Raw genomic sequence first — 26,493 nt, forward strand, 5'->3', positions numbered from 1 at the left:
TACATTTTTGTCAATCAATGGTATTTTGAAGAAAAAATCAAAAAATCTACTGAACTTTGAAAATGTTAGTTGGCAACACTGGTTGATACCTTTTAAATATTTTTGGGTTATAATGAGCTAATTAATTGTATATAAGTTTCATTGGTTCAAAATAAAAATTGATTCAACAGCCTTACAAAAAAAAAAAAAGTGACATCATATTTTAAAATTTTCCTTGGTGTCATAAAACGCCGATTTGTCGTACGCCCGCGTTTCAATGAAATGATCAGTTTTAATCGGAATTCGTATAAATGTTATTGTTTATTTGAATATTTATAGTTATCTATGGGTGCTTGTTATAAATGTGAGTTATTATATAGTGCTGTGCATTTTTAAATCATTAGGAGACGTAAATAATATCACCTGTCGTTTTTTACATAAACAACAAATAATGACGTATGTTACCTTGTTTTTAAAAGTGATTTTTTTGTGACTGTGTTAAGTTATATGAAATTGTGCTCACTTCAACTTACAGTCACTCGAATGCATCTCATAAGTAAATATGTGGTCAGTCAATTGAAATACCGTATGTTAGTATACATAGCGTAATAAATTTATAGTGTCAAAAGACTTGATTTCCGTCAGAGGTGTAGAAACTTAACTTAAACAGAGAACTTAATTCATAAAAATTTAAATAAATCAGTTCTAATATGTTTATCGATCAATCTTATTATGATTAGTTTGTGAAAATTGATTGTATATATCGGTTAAAACGCATTTTAAATTTAAAGCGGCCATCTTTGTTTAGTCGGTTCGAGTGTTGCAAACATTGTGAAAAAATAAATTCCCATATTGTCAATAATGTGACGTATGTGCCGGAAAGCTTTAGAGAAACATCAATATTATATCGCAAGATAACTTAAATTCGGAAAACCCTTCCTTTCATACTCTATATGACCTATTTGAATTTCGAACATTCCATAAGTGTGTTTGGCGTTTTAACCCATCGGACGTGACGAATAAGGCACACAATCGCTCGCAAAAACGGGCAAATCTGTAGGATAATAATATATAGGAGATTATTTTTATCTTGAAAAACGGACGAAGGGAAATTTTAGGACAGATAAAAAAAGCTATCATATTCAGTAGGGTGAAATTAAGAGATAGTTTTGAGTGAGTATATTTTGGTAAAGCTCTCGTCCTTGATTCTGGTTAGAGTTTTTTTTAATTTTCAGGTGCTAGAGTGGTGATAAAAAACAATTCAAAAATTTACCGCTGACAATGCGTATAATATACTATATATTTTTTGGAAATACTATAACTTTTAGTAAAATGAAGTATAAATGTGTAAAAAATATGGCAACATTGAAAGAAAGCTGAAAATTGGCATTTACGTTGATTATTGTCCGTTTGTTAATTTCGCTATCTGTCAAACATTACACTTTTTCTATTCTCTTGAATAGGTATCTACTAATTAGTGTCTGTATATTGTCATTATCTGTAAATATATCGTTCATTGCAATTTTATTAACGCTTTCGCTGCTGAAGAGATAATGAGATTTTAATTGCCCCCTTTAAAATGCACGTTAATTACATCGATCGGCCGCCTGGTCATTACGCACCGTGTGCGTCTTCCGCGTCCAAAGTATTAATATAATACGTTCAATAAATATGCCAAATTTGTCAATATGAAAAACATCTCTACTTTGATTCTGAGAGGACTTTAAACAAAATTTTTGACAGTTTGCAACAATCAGGAAAATGTCCCCATTTCCGCTATGGAAATATGGTCACATTAATTATAACTGATATTAATGATTGTAATATACATAATAGTATTAACTTTTTCTCTGGTACTACAGCCTGGAGACAACCCTTAACGGCCCACGTGCTCCGCGTAGGTCAAAATGGAGGTTTTATGGTATTTTCAAAGCATGATCCTGGAAATTCCTTAAACGTTGTAGATAATCTACTTATATAATTAATTGTAGCCATAAATTGACAAACTATAACTGAAGTAGGGAGTAAAATCAGGTTAACGCGCGTGTTTGAACATGTACCTAACCGAAAAAAAATCTTTTTTTTAAACGGTACATGTTCAAACACGCGCGTTAACCTGATTTTACTCCCTACTTCAGTTATAGTTTGCCAATTTATGGCTACTGCCGCATGGTGTAGCTTAACCACTGGGAAGTGCCAAAAGAAATGGCGTTTTTCAAAAAAATACTACCTTACAAGTGAAATAATTATTATAAAACAATCATTATTCATCGGATGTTTTTCACACTTGAATGGTCAGACATAGTTTATAATGAGTATCTTTATAATTATCTTCAAATGTGTTAATCTTGCCGATTTTTTGAATAATAAAATGCCTAATTCTTGTCAAATTTGTGATCACAGAGATTATCAATATATTTTTTTATCGTGAATATTTTACAAAAATTATCTCGTAATAAATTATACTAATGGTTTTATAAATGCATCTAAAAATTAATAAATGTAAAAAATCTTAACACCACTGCACAGTTATGTACCGAAATATGACTATATTCTAAAACATTAGAGCGAGAGGTTTAAAAGAATACTATTTTATGTAACAAAAATACTTTATGCAGTCATCAAATGTTTAAAATAACTATAAAGGATAATAAGGCTTCAAAATTATATAAATAGATTATCTACAACGTTTAAGGAGTGTCCAGGATCATGGTTTGAAAATACAATAAAAACTCAATTTTGACCTTCGACGAGCATGTCCCCCCTTAAATGTAAACTTAACTTATTTTAAACGGAATTGATCTTTAGTGTGGTTACGTTACCGAATGAAATGAATGTTGAAAATTATCGATGTCAGTATAACGTTTAAAATTTGTTTATTATTTAATCAACAATATTGCTTATACATACATATAGTATGATATATTATATTATATTTAACACAACAACAGGTCATATTATGGTCCAATGATAGTTAGTAGTGTCAGTGACGTCCTGTAGGAGTAGGCAGATTCAGCGTCGCTTGGGGGCGGCAGTTACTCGAAGGGCGGCAAATCGAGGAGAATCATTTGGTATATATAGAAATAGCTACCTAAACTTAATACCTAATACCGAAAATTCACAAAAAAATTCAGCTCACTGGTTGGAAACAAAATGTATTAATTATGATAAAAGGTTTAACTGCGCTGTATTTTTTGTCGGGTTTGCGATGTCTAGTTTACTTCCGTTGCCCTTTGACGTCCATGGTGACCAGAAACGACACATGCACGGGTGATAAAAAATACTGTATAAAAAGTGGGGCGTTATTTTGGCATTGCACAGGGGCGGCATTTTGTCTAGGGACGTCACTGTGTAGTGTTATGAAACAGTAGTATAGTAGTAAAGTGAAACAATCACAAAAATACACAGGCTTAGAAAGTAGAATAAATATATTGTGACCTCATCGAACCCGAATACGAGGGTCTGGTTTTTTATCGCCACGTTTTCTACAACCCCACACTAACCCCTTCGTGACAAATTATTATATTATGTCGTCACGTTGTATACAAACGACTCTATATATTATATTGATAGGTTAAACTAAATTGATAAACATCAGCCGGCATGCGTACGTATTATGTTAATTCATTAAATAACACATACATTACGTTGTCAATCATAGATAACTATTAGTTCAGGTTGTTTACGGCTTAATTTTTTGCCGTTGAATACTTTTTGCGTCATAGACAATAATATAAATAATAATAATTTTTAAATCCATCCACGATGTTATAAAACGTTTTTACCTACCTACTTTTTGAATTTGGAACACGGAACAAATATTTGGCGCTTTGGGTCACGTCGTGTATGTAAGTACGCACACTTGCGAAAATCATTTAGGTTTTTTAGGGTCAAATTAATATTGCCAGTGGAGTGGACAGATATTGTCATGCCGTAATCTTTATGCTAACATCGGTAGTAGACGATGAAAGATCATTGACAAATATCTTTAATGAGGAAGACATATTATTTTATAATATCTTTATCAGTGAATAGTCTATATTTTATAAAATATTGTTGCCAGATAAAATTATTGGCGAAAATGAATAAAAATAAATAATTTTACTTGATGATAAATATATTAATGGCCTGCAAAGCGTGATATTACATGATATCTTATGTAGATTATAAAAAATCAGGAAAATGTTACTTTTAATCAAATATGAAATGTAAATGTAAAATATCTATAAACATGGCAATATTGGACAACACTGTGATGACAGCTCGTTTAAAAATGGAAGACGGAAAGAAATTAACCAAAAATATTATTATTGATTGTTGAACACGAAAAATATGAAATACTGTAAGGTATAAATAATAATCGCCACCCAGATCAGTGGTTGTGATCGAGAATTTAATTTTAAGAAATTTCCATAATTCTCATTTCTCAAGGAATCACGAATCAGAATCAGAATTCCAGAAATAGTATTGTTACTAGGCAAAAATAACAAAATCAAGTTGAAACTGGAAAAGATGTCTATCTGAACCGGAATATTAAAAAAGCTTTAAAAAAAGCCCGGAACATATTTTCTTAAATTCGCCGGTGACTTTTTTTTGCAATAAAAGCTCTCGACTTTGAACTGAAATGGATTTCTTAGATTTGATGAGGAGAAAAAAAATGTTACGAACAGATTTAAAAAATGTATCAAATTTAATCTCAAACGGATTCGGCCGCAGAAAATTTGGAGTGGGTGAGTTAAAAAAAACACAATAAAGAAAATTTTCAATTATCATAAGTTCTGGAAAAATCCAGAAATCATAAGCTCTAATCCAGATAACAAAAACAGAAATAAAAGACTGGATATATAAACGTACAAGCCAACATACATTCGTTGTTCATTTTTTAATATAAACTTTTATAAATCATTTTATGCAGTGCAATATGCTCCAGCTTGTGTTTTATAAAAGTAGGTTCTTAAAACAAATACTAAAAAATATTTTATTAAACATCTTTGTCAAAAATCTTTATACTTCACCATAATATCACTTCACTGTAATTGTAGAGTTGAAAGTCTATAGGATCTACGTGCCAAAAAATTCTATACAGTACAATTTATATGCCAAACCTAATAATTTTCTGAAGGGTCTAAGTTCCTAACTCTACCATTTTTGTCACAAAAATACATTGAGATATGGGCCCTACATATCTACATAAAACGTTTGAATATTGGCCATGTTTAAATATTTTATTCTTCCTTTGTTTATTTTATATTTAGAATCATGTAAACTCGTCATATTATACTGATGTGCTTCTGTATCTTTGTAAAATAAAAATGTAAGTTTTCACATATATGTGGTTTTATTCTTTTTTTTTATATCTCAGTTTCACATTTTTGGCACTTAGACCCTATAGAATTTCGACCCTTCAACTAGCCCCAGAGAAACGTTTTTACCTTTTAATATTTCATATACAAAACTTAATAAGTTGTTTAGTGCATAATATAATAATCAGTTTCTGATCGAATATGTTGAGAAAAGTTATGCAAGTTGTATTACTATTTTATCAATACTAATTATAATAATTATTATAGTTAGTGCCGTCCCTGAATTCATCACGTGAATAAACCCAATAAAACTGAATGCAGTGCTTCCTTAGGTTTGTTTATTTAAAGAGGATTGTAGGTTAAAGTTGAACCTCTTGCTGAATACAGTTTATTCGCGCACGGGCCATTGTACGGACTGCACCAGCTCGTTATTAAAATACATCAGTGCAGTATTTAGGGATATCACTGAAGAAAAATATTTATTACATATTAATAATGTATTGGCATACATATCGCCAATTTTGGATTGATTTAATTTCACAATCATTCACCATTATGAACAAACATCCTAATCCATGGCAACAAATTTAAAAGCATACTTGAGCGGTATTCTTCTGCAACTTTTTGCACAAATATACACAAGCAGGGGCGGCTCTACCTGAAGGGTTCGTAGGGACCATCGCCACATCGTTATCATGTCAAAAATACACGTCCGATATTTTTATTATTATTCATAATATACCTACCTATTAATTAGATAATTAAATGAACTAGGTATTTAATTTATTTTTTCCATCTACACCTGTTGCAATTTTATAGAGATATTTATTATTATTATACAAATAAGCAAAGCGATGATTGTAAATTATGTAATAACATAATGATGATTATGCGGTATTAAAATCATCAATTAAATTAAAAACATCCTATTTCACGGTGACTCATACCTATGTATAAATTAAGAAAGCTATGGCGTCTATTTTTCACTGACTGGAGTGGGGTCACTCAGTCCCATCCCATCACCGCGATACAAATCTCGTTATACAAGAATGTGAATGCATTAGTGATAGTATACGCATACTGGGGAACGAATTAAAAGACCCCTAGGTGCGTAAAAACGCTCGTTGTTCAAAACTGGTAATGGTAAGTCTATAATAATTATTATCATTAATTAAGTTAATATTTTAAAGCACGCTTTTCAGATGTGATTAAGTAACGACTCAGATATTCATATTATTTATTCTGAAAAATTACCCATTACCTCATTAATAAAATTATATTACTATTTGGTACATAATGTATATCTAATGTAGGTAGGTATGCATATTTATTAATTAATTGCTAAACCCCACCACCTATAACGTCGTCGAGCCGCCACTGTATACAAGCATTGTGCCACTCTCCCATGTACAGAAGATACATACCCCAGTTATGCCCCTAAGTGTCGTCCTTAAGCGGACTTAAAATGCTGTCCCCTTTCATTTTTAGTTTTAAAGTATCTGCGAATTTGTTAAGAGTTCTATTTGTCTATTTTATTATTAATCTTTGGCTATATTAAACAGACAAATCCAAAAAAAAATCTTTATACTTACATATTGTGTACACACCAACTATTAAGAATTACAGTATTTCCACCAAACCTCCTCTCAAGTAGTGATGGTTTTAGGTATGATGAGGTTTTTGGGGCTGACTGGTATGGAAGAAACCCTGTGATAAACCGAAATGAAACCGTGTATTACACTGGGTATTAATAATAGTTATGTTGCCAAGAATTTTATTCTTCAATTATTTTTTAAACTTTTCTAATGATGCAACAACATCGTCAGCTTCATCAAAAACCACCATTACTCTGAAAAGTCGTAAAAATTTTATTCGTTCCTTGTTTTGCCTACCATGCTGTCCCTATGCAATGCACGACCTGCCTACCCCCACGGGACGTCACTGACAGAACCATAGAGAATGAAGAAAAATGGATGTGTCTAATGTGAAGCAGAGAATGTCTAAATACTAGTTTAAATGATTATAACAATAACTGCCTTAAGATATGTATAATTGAAGATAATGTAGCCACTTACATAGTATGGATTTGTACCGCCAGAAGACATCATTAAAATTAATTTACCAACTCGACAATTAAAAATATTAAACTCACCGACAAGTTTCTAACTTCAGTCAAATCGGACATTAATCAGTTTCGGTTCAGAAATTATTCAAACAAAATATACACAATTATATTCATAAACAATATTATTAAAGTTTCACAGCACTTTCAGGGGTTCAAATACATCCCAATAAACGCAATGTCAACTCAACTCTTTTCAAAAAAATGGTAAATTTTAACTTTAACAAAAATATTGTGTTATGTTGTAAATTTCCGAGTTATGTCCGGCTCTATCCGTATCATCACTTGCATCCTTTGATAGGTAGGTATAACGTTATCCAAGTGTTGCATGTCGCACACGGAATGAATGAACTTACTTATACCTACATATTATGTAAGTAGGCCCATAATGAATCATGCATTAAACTGTAAAATATCTACCTACATAATTTATATATATTTATTTATTATGTTGGTAATTACCCAGTTATTATAAATGATATTTCTACATGTATTTTTTTCACGAATTAATTCGAGATAATATACTAAATAATAATATACGTAATGTATTGATATAACTAATTAATACGTCACTGCAGTGTCTAAATCATGATAACTTACCCTAACAAAAAGTTTAATAAATCTACAAACGACTCGTTAGTTTATGTTTTTTTATAATAATGTGTCAGTACACTATACATCCATTAAACCAGGTCTGGGGAAACTACGGCTCGCGGACTGCATGCGGCCCGCCAAGTATTTATGTATACCCCGCGAGCTTTAATCGTATTTCTGGAAAAAGTTTACTTTTTCTACATTTTAACACATTTTTAAAAATAATCGAATATACTTAAATGAATTGCACCGTCGAGAAGGAATCTACAAATTTTACAACACTCTTAATTAGGACATATTCGAACAACTTAAACATTCTGCTCGAAAAACATTGGATATTTTGGACCACCTTACATAATAACATGTGAAAAAAACATTTTCAATCATGAATATCAATAAAAACTCTGTACGATCAACCATCATCGATGAATATTTACAAGCAGTTTTAAGAACAACTACAAAATTAACACCTGAAATAAAAAAAACGTTTTAAAAATGTAAAACAGTTTCGTTCTTCTCATTAATTTGTTGGCCATTAGAGAATCATTTATTTTTACCATGTTTTTATTAGCTCGTATTCTTGTTTGTCCCGTACAGATTTTTTCTTGTTTTTCTAAGATTTTTAACTAACTTCACGACTAACTAGACATTTGAAACTTTTAGAACACGACGGGAATGCATTATTTAATATTTTTGGCCATCTTTAAGCAGAATTGAATTCATTTTCAGTTAATTCTGTTTTGTATGTTTCGGAAAAAATTCGTTAAAAGTAATATTTTTCTACTCACTATTATTGGTTGCTAAGTGGGCCCTAGCAACTAAATTATTAATATATACTTGCGTTACTATGGAAATCAATATGAAATGTCAAAATGCAATTTCTGTATTCTATAATTATTAATACATAGAATTGTCAAGTTTATATGATTCAACAGAAAATTTAAAAACGCTGTATATAAAAAGTTCTTTTTATCTTCTAATTATTTATATTGAAATTCATTTATCATGATAATAATTAATCTAAAAATAGTATTTTACTTGCGGCCTGCCGTTTATTTTATATTCCCAATGTAGCCCTCTTTCAAAAAAGTTTTCCCACTCCTGCATTGAACTATAACGGGTTAGTTTGTGACAAAATATGTAAGATGCAATTTAATACAATTTACTGGTAATTTACAAGCGTATTCGTTGTCAGTGTGTATTTACCACTGATGAGTGCGCATGTACCTGAAGATGCCGAAAGGTGGGAACCAAAACACGACTTAAATGGAATAGTACAAAACTTAAATCCATTAGAATTTTAAAAGTCATTAAAAATAAGAATATCGTTTTTTCTGTTTTTAATCTGTTGTCTCGGTTTAACGTTTGTTTTTTTAACATCTGTTTGTAAAGGCGAATGGTTAGAATGTTGTGGATGGCCAAACGCACCAACGACTTACAAACTCCAGATTCGAGACTGACTCTCATCATTTTTTTTTTCATCATATAGCCCGCAGAGAAGATGACATCCTGGAAAATCTCGTGATACTTGATTTTCCGTAGGTCGAAAAGGACGAGAAAGACCTCTTCTTAGATGGACGATAATTTCAGTTACTCTATCTCCACCTGCCATGTATATGCAGCCGCGATTTGTGCACGGCCACCTTAAGGGTGCGAAACACCCAGGCGGAGAAAATCAGAAAAAAAAACATTTAATGATGTTACCTATCTGAACAAATTATCTGGGTCACAATCCTCAGGCATAAGGTCCTGACGAAAATGAAATGTAGCTGCCATTTTATCTGGTATTTTTGACATCGTAATTAATTTGGTAATTTCCTTGAGGCTTAAAGTAAGCTTTTTTTTAATAACATCTCTGACACCATTTTAAGGTTTTCCCGAAATAAAGTTAATTAATAGCTTACTTCAAATAAGTGTACTCGTGAGATACTATTCTATAGTTATTATAGCAAACTGATTTCCTATTGAAGACGTTCGTTGCTTCAAATTGACGTGTGATAACAAAAAAAATGGACAAAAAATTCATACTTGACCTCAACTAAATTACAACGTTAAAAAAATATTGAAATACATACACGCGAAATCTTTTACGTGTATTCGGAAGCTTATATTATACTTGCACACATGTAACTCATATAATAATATAAATTTAAATAAATTGTTGATTTTTAATGAGGCTGCACTTTTTGTATTTGTCGGATTATTCCATTGACTATTTTCGTGACGTCCCATATATTATAGATATACGCATATAATATTTTTATTATTGTCTATATTTACACAACTTATGACTTAATAAGTAGAATTTAACAGTATACATATTAAATATATCGATGATCCAATCACTTTTTTTTATAATTTTCAAATAATGTCTTTTAATTGGTATTTTTAGTTAAGTTGTTATAAAACGCATACTGTGAAAATCATTTTCTATAAAAATGTATATCTACCTATCATTATAATCATACTGTTTTTTCATCCCTTAAATATTCGGACACATTAGAAACAACAATTTCTTGTACTTGCCATTGTAAAGGATTTTTATAATACCCGATTGTAAACTGTAAAAATATACTATTGTATCGTGTAAAACAGACTTTTCACGCACAGACGCAGCGTTTTCACCACCAGACCAGCAGTGTTTACACACCTACAATATGCGCACGAAAGTACGTGTGCTTCTACGCATGTCCGTTTCTAAGTTGTTTAGCTATAACTTATTTGATGGCTCCATAAAGGTTGATTTATTTTTTATTAAATATCATGTTTGTGGACGTGTTAAATAGGTTAAATTTATAATTGTATGTATCATTTTACTTTAATATTTACATAAGCACATCTTACTTTCTTTTCTAGTTTCTTGTTATATTGGTTGTTATTTGTAATTAAGTCATTTTTATAAATTATATTTATTGTATTATGGCACATTGGCCAATCGCTGTAATGCTATAATACTCTTTTCTAAATAAATAAATAATCAGCAAATATCATGAAAAATCAGTATTTTAAAATACCATACTAAATGTATAGATGAAAGCCGTAAGACTATAACTTCAGCTGAGGCATGGTCTAAAAAGATCGTGACTAGGCGATGCGCGGATTGTGCAAATGACGCGAGCCGAACGAAATATAATTTGTCATAAAAAATCAACATGCGTCCTTTTAATGTTATGTTTATTATTATATTCGTAATAATAATAGTATATTCATTGACATGTTTTCTTTTTCAAGTACATGCGGAACGTTTTTTAGTCATCTTTACACGATTTAAGAATATATTCCTCCGACGCCATCACAAAACAAATTGACGTGCTCACACCTCGACTGTCAGTCTCCGATTGGCGACGACTGCGAAATTTCGTTCCACATACTGTTGAAAATTATTTGCCGTTTCACTTATGTACGCTCTTAAGAAATAGAGGCTATTTTAAATGAATTAATTGAAGGAATGCTTGAGAAATAAAATAATAAATTACTTTAGTTTTTCACCATGCAGTATCCAAGATTTTATTTTAGCTTGTGTATAGAATCATTTAACGGCAATTTAAATTCAAGTAGTGTATTTTGAAATCCTTCCAAGGGATTTAAATAAATGCATTTTTGAATCTGATGCATGTCGTTCTAGATACAAAAAAAAATGATAATATTGTCAATGTCACAAAGAAAAAATGAGTTCACCTGTGATCTTTATTCAGCGAAAGATTAATCGTGCCTCGAAAATTTTAAATAATTTATACCGCATGTCGACGCACGCATACTTCTCCTACGAGTGGAATTAATATATGTAATCAAATCACCTGTACATATTTGGGTGTTCGCAGTTCCTTGTACACTCCTAAAGAATAACAATCGGTGTAATTGCCAAATAAATTAGCGTATAATTTGGTTTAAATAGCGCTGTTTAGTACTAAACGAATCGCATTTAAAATCTCGCGAAGCAAGGTTTGACTGAGCGGTATTTAACATTATTCGATTTCACAAAGTGTATTTATCGGTTATATGTAAATTGTACGTAAAACATTTCATCGTGGCACAGTTCGTCGTGACTTCTTACCGGGAAGAGATGATCGTATACTATACGGTCTCTAATTTTATTAGATTCAATATGAACATTAATTCAATTTTCATAGTTGATTTTGGCAAAATTCAAGAATGAAAACCTAACCTAACCTAACAAATAATCCAATATATCGGCTGCTGGCTTCCTATAAAGTGTAAGCCGACAAGAAGCGTGTTTTATTTAGACATAAATTTTATGTCAGTACTATACGACCCAAAGAGGTTAGACGGTCTTTAATACACGGCTATATATTTCTGATGCAATATTAATTTCACGGTGAAGTGTAATACGGAGAACTGTATACGTACAAGTTTCCAGACACGCCCACAAAGGGCGGTTTCAAATCCTGATGTCCTAAAAAGTTTGATTTTATATCCGCCCAATTACCTACATGGTCGCAAACATGAACTGTATTTCCTTGTGTCAGGCTTATCAGCCACAATAATTAGTAAGGCATGTGAGATTAATCAATGCGCTCCCCAAAGATATACACTTTAAGGGGGGACATGCTCGTCGAAGGTCAAAATTGAGTTTTTATTGTATTTTCAAACCATGATCCTGGACACTCCTTAAACGTTGTAGATGATCTATTTATAGAATTTTGAAGCCTTATTATCTTTTATAGTTATTTTAAACATTTGATGACTGCATGAAGTATTTTTGTTACATAAAATAGTATTCTTTTAAACCTCTCGCTCTAATATTTTAGAATATAGTCATATTTCGGTACATAACTGTGCAGTGGTGCTAAGATTTTTTACATTTATTAATTTTTAAACGCATTTATTAAACCATTAGCATAATTTATTACGAGATAATTTTTGTAAAATATTCACGATAAAAAATTATATTACTAATCTCTGTGATCCCAAATTTGACAAGAATTAGGCATTTTATTATTCAAAAAATCGGCAAGATTAACACATTTGAAGATGATTCTAAAGATATTTATTATAAGCTATGTCTTTGACCATTCAAGTGTAATAAACATCTTATGAATAATGATTGCTTTATAATAATTATTGACCTAAGAATAAGGTAGTGTTTTTTTGAAATACGCCATTTATTTTGTCATTCCCCAGTGGTTAAGCTACAACATACGGCCGTAGCCATAAATTGACAAACTATAATTAAAGTAGAGAGTAAAATGATATTGACGCGCGTGTTTGAACATGTACCGTTTAAAAAAAAATAAAAAAAAATTCGGTTTGGTACATGTTCAAATACGCGCGTTAACATAATTTTACTTCCTACTTTAATTATAGTTTGTCATTTTATGGCTATGGCCGTATGTTGTAGCTTAACCACTGGGGAATGACAAAAGAAATGGCGTATTTCAAAAAAACACTACCTTATTCTTAGGTCAATAATTATTATAAAGCAATCATTATTCATAAGATTTTTATCACACTTGAATGGTCAAAAACACAGCTTAAAATAAGTATCTTTAGAATTATCTTCAAATGTGTTAATCTTGCCGATTTTTTGAATAATAAAATGCCTAATTCTTGTCAAATTTGGGATCACAGAGATTATCAAAATAATTTTTTATCGTGAATATTTTACAAAAATTATCTCGTAATAAATTATACTAATGGTTTTATAAATGCGTTTAAACATTAATAAACGTAAAAAATCTTAACACCACTGCACAGTTATGTACTGAAATATGACTATATTCTAAAACATTAGAGCGAGAGGTTTAAAAGAATACTATTTTATGTAACAAAAATGCTTCATGCAGTCATTAAATGTTTAAAATAACTATACAGGATAATAAGGCTTTAAAATTATATAAATAGATTATCTACAACGTTTAAGGAGTGTCCGGGATCATGGTTTGAAAATACAATAAAAACTCAATTTTGACCTTCGACGAGCATGTCCCCCCTTAAGAGATGTGATGTAAATTTTGTTTTTTTTTAATTTTATTTTATTTTCTATCATCGTTTATGTTTTTTTTTCTCTAACCTGAGGGTAATATTTGGAATATTGGTATTAGATAATAATATGTATTTTTATTAAACTCGGCTGCTTAAAACCACTTATTTTTCAAATAAAAAGTCACCTTTTGAATGTATTGAATTCTAATTTGTTATGTCCATTTTTTTTTTAAATTAATAAATAACTATGGTAAATAAGCATGCCCAATAGTAGGTCAGTTTGGTAATTTTTTTTAGAATTTTTCGACCTCTTTCACACCAGACATCGGTGTCCGGATATCGGAGTGTTCAGACTCACTGTTCCATACTCACAGACGTCCCGTGGGGGTAGGCAGGTAATGCGTTGCATAGAGACAGCACATTATAAAGGGATAAAAAATCCTCATAACATAACTATTGTTGCATTGTAATTAGGGATTGCAATACCAAATGAAAATATCAATACTGGTTTTTCTGTATTACATAATATTTAATACCGGTATTCGTTAAAAACAATTCTTTTACAGCACCCTAATATTTTTCTTAGTACCGTCAACTTTTCTACACACCATGAAATAAAATTCCAGCAATAAACTGGAATCGACAGGATTTTTAGCTTTTGCAAAATCAAAGTAGGTACCTTTGTAGAGAGTTTTCCACTCAAAATGAATTGGCGGTGGATTTTGTTGTTATTATTTTAGTTTTATCGAGTGATTCAGTTATTTGAGTTTTTTGTATTTTTAATTTCTTTGCTTTCTTAATACTAAAAGTACCGGTATTTTAAATTATTAAACCGGTTTTTTCGGTATCGATGAATAACGGGATCCCGGTTGTCAGAATACCGGTATTGCAATCCCTAATTGTAATTTTCTATATTGCAATGGCAGTTTATTGCACAGGCAATTTTTTTATAAGACTGCCTTCAAATCTGTTAGTGCTATGGACCTTTACGTACATAAAACCACCACTGTAGGTTTATGGAAATGCTCTAATGAATCTTTCGAAATTTCGAGAATTTTCATATCTCCAGGAAGAAATCATTAACGAGATTCTCGAAATATTGAGAAATTGTTACTAGATAATAAATGTCCATGAAAAGTTGATTTTTCGGTAAATAAAGACTCTTGCATGGCCCCCAAAAGGGGGGGGCTGACATAGTTCTAGCAAGGGGGGGCCCGGCGTGGCGGGTCAATCACATATTTAAGATAAATACACATCACAAATTTGCTCTAATAGTGGGTAAAAAAGTCGCCTGTGGCGCTATTTAAGAAGGGAGAATTTTACATTTAAAAAATTAAGTCGTTAGATGCATTTTGATTGTTTTATGTTGATACTTGACAACTACATAATTCAAGTAGATGTATTAAAACTACAAAAATCCTGAAAAATAAACCGAAGGCCCTTACTTTTACCTCTAACACAATTTTGAAAACGCTTCTGTTGTGCGTCACACATTAAACTTAGCGATAGGTAGGGGGGACCACCAAAGATCGTGGCCGGGGGGGCCGTTTTAGGATGTGGGGCCATGGACTCTTGACATATGATTCTGATTTCTAAATTTATTAAATTTGTCGGTAAAAAAATGTTTGGCCGGAATATCTAAAAAAAATGATCCGACGGCGTTATTGGTCTGATGTCTCGACTTTTATTGTGAACGGAAATGTTAAATTTGACATTTTTTTGGCATAAAGATTTAAAAAATAACAAACAAGGTAATAATTTAATTTGTCATAATGACGATTTCTCAAGAATCGCGAGAATTCTCTAGAAATAAGACAATGAAAAAAGATATGGTGGGTGTTGTAAGGAAAAGTTATTTATAAAAATGCTACCAACATACCTACCCCACAGAAGTCGATTTATGAATAAATAAATAATTATAATGCAGCACGTATGTCGTATTTTTCATGGCAGCATTCAAATTTATTCGTGATTTTAATATGCAGTTGCAATTTTTTCGTGATATATCACCAGACACACTTTCATTATTGGCAACAAGACCAATTAACTGTGACATATCAATTATTATGGAAAACACGTGCCGATTTGGAATCCTTTCGTCTTCGTACCTTGGTAATTTCACTGTGAAATAAATCAGTTTAAAATTTCTACTTTCATATGAATCTTGCATTAATAAGAAAACGCAAACGATCGTTATTATATATACTTTATTTTGCAAAACAGAAGTTTGTTCTTGAAGGAATTTAACAAAAATTAAAAATACTCATTAAATTAATTACATAATAATATTGATTCCCCGATTTGAACCAATGTTTCTATTAAGGGTTGAAGTGCTGTGACAAGGTCGAAATTGAAGAATTAGGGATCGAAGAACGAGTCGATTACAAACTCTATTGAATAATTTTCTTTCGGCCATGTCCGATCCTAATAAGATCATATGGGCCTCCACAGAGTAGAGGTTTGTATTGACAGATTTTGATTTTTACGAGAAATGGATGTCAGCCACTTGCTAAACCTATTAGGTCCATACCCTGACTCACACACAAATTGAAAAACAATATGTGCAAGTACTTGCCAGACCCAGGATTCGAACCTGGGACCCACGGCGTGATAGTCCAATGCTTAAGCCACGCGGCCACCGAATATATTTGACTATAACCTGTTAAATTTGATATACCTATAAGTAACTACCTGACATCTGATGTATCAAATATGTTTATTCACAGTTTTGTTATTACGCAATACTCTTTTATGGTATTAATATATGTTATGTGGCCATTAAATGTTAATTTATAAAATGAGAAAAGACGAGATATCATAATGACGCATAGGATTTTCTACAAAACCTACAGATTATCTAGGGCCTGGGCCATGCTCTCCAAGATGCCCCAGATTCTTCATTTTCGACCTTCACACAACACTTTGAAGGAATATTCGACACATCGGAATTCGGATTTCGCAAATTATTAGAATCACATGGATTTAAGTTTCCAGCGTTTTATTTTTCTTCCCTTTTCTGCGGTTGGGTCAAGTTTATTTTGTTTTCACACAGTGTTTTTTTAGAGTAAGGATCTAATACTAAACGTCTAACAAATCTTTATTACTAAAACGTCTGTTATAATAAATTATATAACATCTATTTTATAGGTGCTCATATGCTCCATTACGGAGTGAAAATGGTAATGTATCTATAACATATGATAATATTATAATCATTCGTTCTAACCCTAAAAAAAGATTAAGCAGAGCCGTGGGTAGTATTAGATTTACAATTGACCTGAAGGGCCTATTTCACAGGACCATCAAATCGGTAGAGGTTCCGGAGCACGTAAAATAAATTGATAATAAGTGCAATAATCGATAGTATGTGTGAGAAATTAAAAAAGAAATTATAGAGATATTCATAAAGTATCTTCTGAATTCTTATAAGAGATAGGTACGAGATAATCCAAGTTATCTAATATCCTGAGGATTTATAGATTGGGTTGCTTGATGAGTAAAGTTTGTACAATTATTATTTTTTAAATAACGTTTTATTATGTTCTCTAATTTGTGTATTAGTCCAGTTCCCATCGCTATTTGATTCATGTTTCAATCCCAAATTGGGATGTAGTTGAAAGAATGACTTAAAATTAATAAATATGATATACAGACCTTTCAGGGTTCTACTAGACATTAGTTCCTTTTTAACTTATTTTGATAGAATGTTTCTCGATTGAATTGCAATTATAATAGTGTCGGTAATACTAATTGGTCAAAAATCAATTAAAGCTTAGTCTAAACGTTTTACTGGTGAGATATGAATAACTAACGACTTTTTTCATACATAATGACTGTAGAAATTATACTAGCGTTGACCCAGCTAAATGCATGCGAATAGGTTTCGCTGCAGAGAGTTTATTTTGTCTTTTATCTGACCTCCTGATCGTGGCCCAGAATTCGTTTCGCGAGTTTTTATCTAAGCGAGGACACAAATTTATATTCTGACTTCTCGTCTGGTAGGTAGCTGGCTGGACTTTAAATTGTCGCTAATTATTGAATCAGACGTGTAGAATCGAATTGTAACTGGAATTTGCGAAAAAGTAGTTGTCACTTCGAATTGGATCCGAAATAGATTAGCAGGTTAGATTGTGATCTCATAGTGTATTCAATTTGTAGATTGGAATCATTGAGTGTGAGCTCAGTGCGCCGTATATTAATTGTGTTAATATTATTAACTACAAGTATGTTTATAGGTACCCGACTTTCTCAATTCAAGGTTTTTTTGTAGGTCGTGAAATTAGCACAATTATTATACGTCTACATCATGACCGAAGGATGCGTAATGGATCATTTCGCTTGCTTGCTTGGGGTAATGGCGTAACATTATGGAGCACCAGATAGTACTATCTATCCCCGTTATATGTAGTATGTGTCTGTAGTATTGCCTTTTGGGTTTTTATTCACCTCTTCTGTGTTTATTGGGCCTCGGTGGCTTCGCGACCGATCTGAGGCCCAATTTATGATCTGGATTTGTGTATCTCTTGGTGAAAATGAAAGCCTGGAACATTCTTCTTCCGTCCGTCGATTCCGATTGACTTCCGCTCCTATGCAGTTGGGTAGCTCTCAAACATCTTCTTATCCGTTGTTCGTCTGGGTTTCAGGAGGTGTTTGGAGAAGCTGATTCTCGTTGTCTTCTGTATTTCTCGTATCCTTCTGGCCGTCGTATTCTTCTGTGGCTTCAGCTGTTACGCTTGGCGTCATCGCCTCTAAGGTAGGCTAGATCTGTGGTTCCTCCATGACTGCGCGCAGCACAAGAGTTCAGGGTCTCGGCGATTGGATGACTGATACAGTTCCCTCGAGTAGCAATTTATCTTTTTTGCTTTGCCCTTGGTCTTTGTGATTTGGTATTTATTATTTTTTAATACCTAGGGTGGGTGGGTTTTGTGACTTGTACTTAGGTCAAGTGACAGACTGACCACCATCTCTTGTTATTTATATTATACTCGAGGGACGTTCGATCTCAGGGTGACACAATGGGGTCCCGATTGCGGTCGCTGAAAAAGAGTGGATTAGTCTGTAAGGGAGTATGGGATGTGGAAATCTAGGGGGGCATCAGTAAAAGTACCTTTCTAGGTCGGTCGAATTCTGTCTGTGCGTGGAGATCATTTCGCGTGATCCGCAAGCCTTTTATACGGTTCTGGTAATTAGGACTACCAGATAACTTGGAAAGAAGGCAACGGAAAATAAATTCCTTTAAAGACGTACTTAAAAACTTTTTAAATTCATCTTAACACAAATCGTCATTATTTTTATATGAAGTTCGTGTTGACTTTTTTGGTCAACGACATTATCAAAGAAAAATACGTACCTAGCGAAAACATAAAACTAATGATAAGGTTAAAAACGTTACACCTATTTAACGATTTTTGTAAGATGTGTTTTTTTTAAGTTAGATACATAAAAATGCTAGATTTAGGAAAAAAGGTTGTAATCTATTGGAGATTTTGTTCTTACTGTTTTAAAAATTGATTTAAAATTGGAATAATAAACAAAAATATCACTTTTTGTTACAAACAAATTATTCCATGATATATTAATTTAGACAAGTCATTTTGAAATTAAAATACACTCTACTGTCTAGTATCAAAACCAGAAAAATATTGTACTTGGACCATATTATGAGAGGACAGAAGTAGGTACAGAATTCCGCAACCCAAGGAAAGATGAATAGTAAATGTAGCAGAAGACGACACCACATTTTGTGGCTTAATTAAGAACCTCTGTGATTGGTACGAGTGTAGCTACATTAAACGTTTCCGGCAGTGCTCGAAATGGAAAATTTCACGAACAAGAACGCTCGACAATTTTCCAAAAATGTGTGATATTATATATAATAATATCTGTAACATAAAAATAACTTTTAGTTTTACATGATGTACTTTTTTCATCATCATCTTCGCCCAATACGCTATCGGCTATAAAAATTAGTGGTAACACACAAATATAGAGTTATTTTAGTTGACGAAATCGTTTTCTTAAAAATACATTAATAATTATACAAATATAAATAACTAAACGTATATGAATCTAATTGAAGTGGGAAACATTATTAAAATACATGAAATAATATACAAACTAATCACAATTTCCCGTTGGTTTCGTTAGCAGTTTGAATAAAAATATGCAACTAAGAGTGGATAGAAATATGAGTGAAGATACTACGGTTTAAACAAAATACATGCCGCTTTTTTCAAAGCTCTGATTTTTCGTAAATTCGAAATATTTTGATTAAGGTAAACTATTTTTTAATCAAATTAAAATCCATCGTATACGAAAAAGCAAGGGCATGGTTTTTAATAAATTAATTTAAAAAATATGTAATACGCAAGATTTACAAATGTAGCATTCTTTATTAAATATGAATCATTTTAAACAACCTCAGAAGTGCAGGTACATATTATTAGAAAAAAAATATTTAAATCATGTGGACATGTAGGATAATTTATTCTAATAGGTTTCCAATGTTATAGAAATTGTTATATACAGGGAAATTTTTCATATATTTATCCCGTTGGATTCTGATTGATTTATTTAAATATTTAACCATCAAAGACACAGTTCATTCAACCCGAAAAATATCCATATAAAATTAAAACAATAAAAATAATATGAGGTAATGATTTTTTTTTTGTCACTCAATATAAAATATTATAATAGATTACGATAAATAATTATTATCTGGCGATTCCGTAACGTTGAGTAGGTAGGTAAAACAGCGAATACGTAGATTCTGGTCACAGGGAAAAGCACGACTGTATTTACTATTTAATATGAAATAGTTTACCCCCTAAAAAATTATTAAACAACAATTTAAGCTATTAAGTACCTACAAAGAGTTTTTAAACGATGTCAGAGCACAAGTTTTTCGGAAATTTAAAAATTTAGCAAAGCAGCTGCAATAGTTAGGTTTTTTCATGTATGCAATAATAATTATTAAGAACCCAACCCATCAACCTTGGTCGATCCAGTGCTGGATGAAGGCCTCCCTTATTTTATTCCATCTCTCTCGGTACCTACTTAGTTTTTCACTGCAAAGTATTTCCGCTGAACTTTATCAATTCATCAATAATGTAAGAAATATAAAAAATAAATTAGTGTAGAGCAGCAAAGCATGGGGGTTACCGGTTAGGTAATGGGAAACCAAAAAAACACAACTTAAAATGATTAAATTTGGAAAAATAAGGAGTCTAATTTTGTCGCTTCCTCTGATGAAAACGCTTATCATTGGCTGCATACAACTTAATATTGATAAACGACCAATGAACGACCCCGATTGCATTATGAAATACAAAAACTATGAACGCGTCAAACTCATGTAAATTTCGTTTACATAATAATATGATAAATGGACAATTCGGTCAATTATGGTTGCCTCGATACAAAATTTAAAATTTCATTACAAAAAACAATTGCCTACTACTGCCGTATTGATCATAAACGTGCTCAAGAATTTCAACCCTCGGTAGGACAGATATAGTATACCTATCTCGGTAGATACTTAGGTAGGGCACGTAGTTTTATTCACACTTTTTTTACTATGGTATTTTTGTGCAATATTTAACAAATTAATTATGTCATTTATACAGTAAAGATAATATATGTATTTAATGTGTTTCATTTAAAAATTTAAAAGTTCCAGTGTGCATCATAACTATTACGTTATTAACTCACTATATTTAGGCATGTACCTTAACCTTAACTGTATTAAAATAATATGTATGAAATTGAAAAAAAATAGTTTCTCGTTTTATAAATTAATACTACAGTAAATCTACATTCCAATGTAAAATAGCTTCCACCTTTCCTCACAATCATAAAAACCTTTTTTTTCAAAATAATTATTGTCCCATACGTGCGTGCGACAATGCAATAAATCTTACCCATTGCATTTCTTTGTATACAATTTTATTGTTTTATCACCATTGACGCAAAAGGGTCTGTCTATTAGTGCATCCAATGCCAAATTCGTTGAAAACAGTATTGTCTTGAAAAAGGTTAGTTCTCAAATACGTTGTCTTACATTTACTCTATCACTATTTCAAAAAAACTTAAGTATATTATGTACGGGTCATAGAAAATTCAGTGGTTCTAAACCAGGAAAATTATTTTTTAATAAAAAAAAATATTTATGTTTTTGTACCTATCAATTCATTTTCGTAAATTTTAAATCTAACCTGGAACGTAATATTAAGTATAACGCTTGAGGATTTTACTAGACGACTCGATGTCCGTCGGATATTTTACGAACCGGTACGCCATTTTCGAGGTTTTAACGAACAGGAACGCCATCCTTGGAAATCCCACGAACAGGAACGGCGCTCCGGGGCGTTCCGCTCCATTCCGAGCGCTGGTTTCCGGGTAGCAAATGGCATCCTTCTTTAGGGGATGTTATGATTAGAAGAATAAGACAAATATTGATATTTTTCTATGTATTTCATGTTTTTATTATCAATAATACAATTCTAATACATCCAAATTACATAATAATATGTTTGTTTGAAATTAATAGCATCACTTTATTTGATGTGTAATTAATCCAGTATTAGGAATAAAATGCCTATATGTATATATATTTTACCGTATTTTTATTAGCTCGTATTCTTGTTTGTCCCGTGCAGATTTTTTCTTGCTTGTCCAAGATTTTTAACTAACTTCTCACTTCCCGACTAGCTAGACATTTGAAACTTTTAGAATATATCAGAACACGACGGGAATGCATTTTTTAATACTTTTGGGCATGTTCAAGAAGAATTGAATTCATTTTCGTTATTTCTGTGTTGTATGTTTCGGAAAAATCGTTAAAAATAATATTTACTACTCATTATTATTGGTTGCTAAGTGGGTCCTAGCAACAAAATTATTAATATATACGTGTAATATTACTATGGAAATCAATATGAAATGTCAAAATGACATTTCAGTATTCTATATTTATTAATACATAGAATTGTCAAGTTTATATGTTTCAACCAATATTCAACAGAAAATTAAAAAACGTGGTACATAAAATGTTCTTTTTATCTTGTATTTTAATTAAAATTAGTTTTATATTTAAATTCTATTTCAATCATACATATTTAAGTACCTATGTTATCATATTATAATCCTCATTATCAATAAATGTCAATTTTTTCAAAATAGGAACAACGATTTTCCGGACCAAACCATAGACTTAATTTTTATAAGTAAAGGGTGTTATCATCTGAAAATTAATTAATTCTTTTTGTATAATTTCATGAATCATACTTAGTCTAAATTATTTTACAAGGATATATATTTCCGGCAGGCAACACTGTGGACGTAATGCATAGGGAAAGTAAAAAATAAAAGCATAGATAGATTGAAAATTAATTTATCACACAGAATAATCAAAACATTGTTCTGGACTTCGCGAGTCAGAAAAACAAAACTGATGATAATCTTCCAAGAAATATACAGTGAAAAATATGAGTAAACAATGTAGGTAATATCTGTAAAATTCATCTCAAAATATAACGGGTATTTCTGTAGGTAATATTCCCTACAGTAAAATGAATACGCATATAGAGGCAGTTAGTGGTGTCATTTAGTATATGCTCACAGGTTCGCACGTAGGTACTGGTTGTTGTAACAGATTCGTACATTCTCGAGCCGGTTGATGGAATTCAGAAAGCATCGTATCAATAATTGATATACAACGTTCTAGTCCCGTGAAAGTATTATTACGCAATTTTAATAGAAATCATTGATTGCATTTTGCTAATATATATATAATTATACGGTAGCGATTTCTTTAATTTATAACCACCTTATGTTCAATGAAAATAAATGATACTTGGTAGGTATTTATATAATAAGTATTGGACAGCGATGCATAATACTACATTAACTGAATTGAAACCTCTTCGGGCATCAGGCCGGAATCTGCTTCTAGAGGTGTCACAAATGAGATTAATTAATACTGATGTCATGGAGATTTATTTTATATATTATATTTCTGTATAAATTTGATGAACTTTCAATCGAACATTAGAGTAGTAACTGCAGCTGCTGGCGACGACTTTCCGTAAAAGAGTTTTACTAATAACTTTCATTTTAAATAATGACTACGTATCTTACAACATTAATTTATTTTTTATTTTTTTTAGTTAATAAATAAACCCACAAATTAAAAAAAAACTATATAAATAGTACGTTTTTTGGAAGTTCGATATTTATTAGCACATCATAATATTTTTACTGTAGTTTATTATTCATTTTTTTTTATATTATTAGATACGTATTGATTACTTAAAATCAAAATTGTCTATGAAATATTATGTTAAATTGAAGTTTTCAAATCCACAAATTCCAAAAATTTATCGCAGATCAAAAACAAAGAAAAAGCAATGATCTGGTGATAAAAGTTGTCACTAGGTAGGTATGTATCATGAATTTGATCATCATTTTTCTTCAATATCGCGAGTGTAAATAATATTCTTGTGTAAGCTTGTGAATATAATATTCTCTCGTAAAATTGTCCAACATTTGGCTGTTGATTTAAATATAAAAATTAATAGTACGGCAATTCGATTACTTAATCTGCAACCGGCTAAATTCATTTGGGTAAATTGTTCAGGAAGGAGAAAATACTTAATAATTTAACTATCAAGCGGAATTTAACAATTCCAAAAATATACTTCGATTTTTTTTTACAAAAAAGGTGCACTATGAATTAATACTCTATTTCAGCTTCCCTTTTATATATATCTAAAGAAAAAAATATATAAAGAACGGAGTTGTTCCATTTACGATAGGTATTGGAAATTTGGCACCTGCAGTTGGTTGTTTTGTGTAAAGAACGATAACGCATTTATTTATAGGTTTAGGAATTTGAAATTTTGTGTGAGTATAGAAAACATGCTTTATAACAAAATGTCATTTTTGGTCAAAAGTGTAGTGAGCTGGTTTACAGATTAAGCAGTCGAATTCATATTCAATATTTATTTTCTTGAATAAGCGGTGCTGTCAAAATAAGACTTGAATGTGGTCAGTATTTACCACTATTCTAATCAAGTATGAAGTACCCGCTACTAAAGCGAAAAGAGGTGCTGTTAAACATAGCACTTATTGTAACAATAATTTCAACTATCTTATTGTAATTGTTACAATACGTGCCAATACTTTGATACAAACCTACCCTAGATAGCTGCCGTAACGGCCGAAAGAAGTTTTGTATATAGAATAGATGCGCAGGTCTGTAAACGGAAACAAACCCGAATCCTGGAACCCCTTAGGCCATCCTCCCACGGCGCAACTTATGTCCGTCGGAACTGAAACTAAAAGTCCAGCCAGTATCTAGCTAATGAATTTCAATGGCGGCTCGCTGACGGTGAGACTGGAATCTCTCGGCTTCAAAACGGTCGGGAAGAGATGCGACATGCTAGTCGCGCGGTCTCTCAAGTTTCCAGTCACCGTAAAACAGTGGTACCAACATCATTAGATTCGGGGGAAAATCGTATTTTCTTACCAAAATTGGTAGCACTGCGAACAAGTGTCATGCTATAAAAACCATTTACAACCCAAGACGTCAAAAGTACAAGACAAGCAAAATTGAAATAACATAATTTTATTCAAGTAAACGCGACAGCGTGCGTGTTGTTGGTTTTTGTACAAAACAGCTGATGGTCCAGTTTGACAGTTTGAGGTTATGTGATTATTATTTCAAGTGGTTTCAGTAGCGCCGTGTGCGAATCATCACATTGGTCAGTTTATGAGTACCATCACCAACCAGTTCCACCAGATTTCAGTTGCGCCGTGGGAGGAGGGCCTTAGTCTTTGTTAGCTTAACTCTTGGTTTCAAATCTTGAAAACTCCGAAGCGGAAACCTTTAAAATGTTAAGATTTCAGAGATTCCATTGTTTTTTAAGGAACCAAATCAGCCTGTTTGTAGGCGAACGATGAATTTGAAAATAAACCCGTACAAATTCGGCGTAACATATGCGGTTGGGTTAAACTGCGTACCGGTTGTTAGAAAATTAGAATCACACCACTGCATAATGCACATTATTATTATATTATAATTTACAATTATAGTTAATATTATTAGGATTGCTAGGTTTTATTATTATCTGTTTTTCATTAAAACCTCTATTTTAGAAGTGGCCTTATAATAAGTAATTAAGGTATTATCTGACAAAACTGTTGTTTTTTTAGATTATCTTGATATAAAACGCAATAAATTACCAGCGTTTCACAACAGTGCGCATTCAAACACCATAACTTGCTGCTAATTGCAAAATGAAAATGAATGTAGAGCTTCGTCTGATATACGGAATTATTCTATTCTATTATATGCAATGAATTTATTATATGCATATAGGTAGGTATACTATGCACCAAGGCCAAATGTCTTTTTATCCTCGTAATTAGAGTTAGGTTTCGGGAATTTCCCGACGGGAATTCTTGAGAAATTTTGGGATTTTCCATCCCGGATCTCGAGATTCGGGATTTCTTTATTATCAAATATTAATTGAAAAAACGATTTTCTAT

At 31.7% G+C, this 26,493-nt stretch overlaps 1 protein-coding gene across 2 annotated transcripts in view; it reads left to right on the forward strand.

The window, feature by feature from the left end:
* Nucleotides 1–239: 239 nt before the first annotated feature.
* LOC147074646 (uncharacterized) overlaps nucleotides 240–26,493 on the forward strand; it is a 49,474-nt gene continuing 23,220 nt past the window's right edge. Inside the window, exon 1 of one of the 2 annotated variants that reach the window (XM_085943571.1) lies at nucleotides 240–343. In XM_085943571.1, coding sequence (XP_085799697.1) covers nucleotides 325–343 — 19 coding nt within the window. In that variant the 5' untranslated portion in view covers nucleotides 240–324. Of the gene's footprint in view, nucleotides 547–26,493 lie in introns of both variants that reach the window. The other variant, XM_085943572.1, reaches the window with a different exon arrangement.

Source organism: Rhyacophila brunnea, unplaced genomic scaffold (genome assembly GCF_057557595.1).
Source record: "Rhyacophila brunnea isolate RB1 unplaced genomic scaffold, BYU_Rbru_1.0 scaffold_16, whole genome shotgun sequence".
Taxonomy (NCBI): Eukaryota; Metazoa; Arthropoda; class Insecta; order Trichoptera; family Rhyacophilidae; genus Rhyacophila; species Rhyacophila brunnea.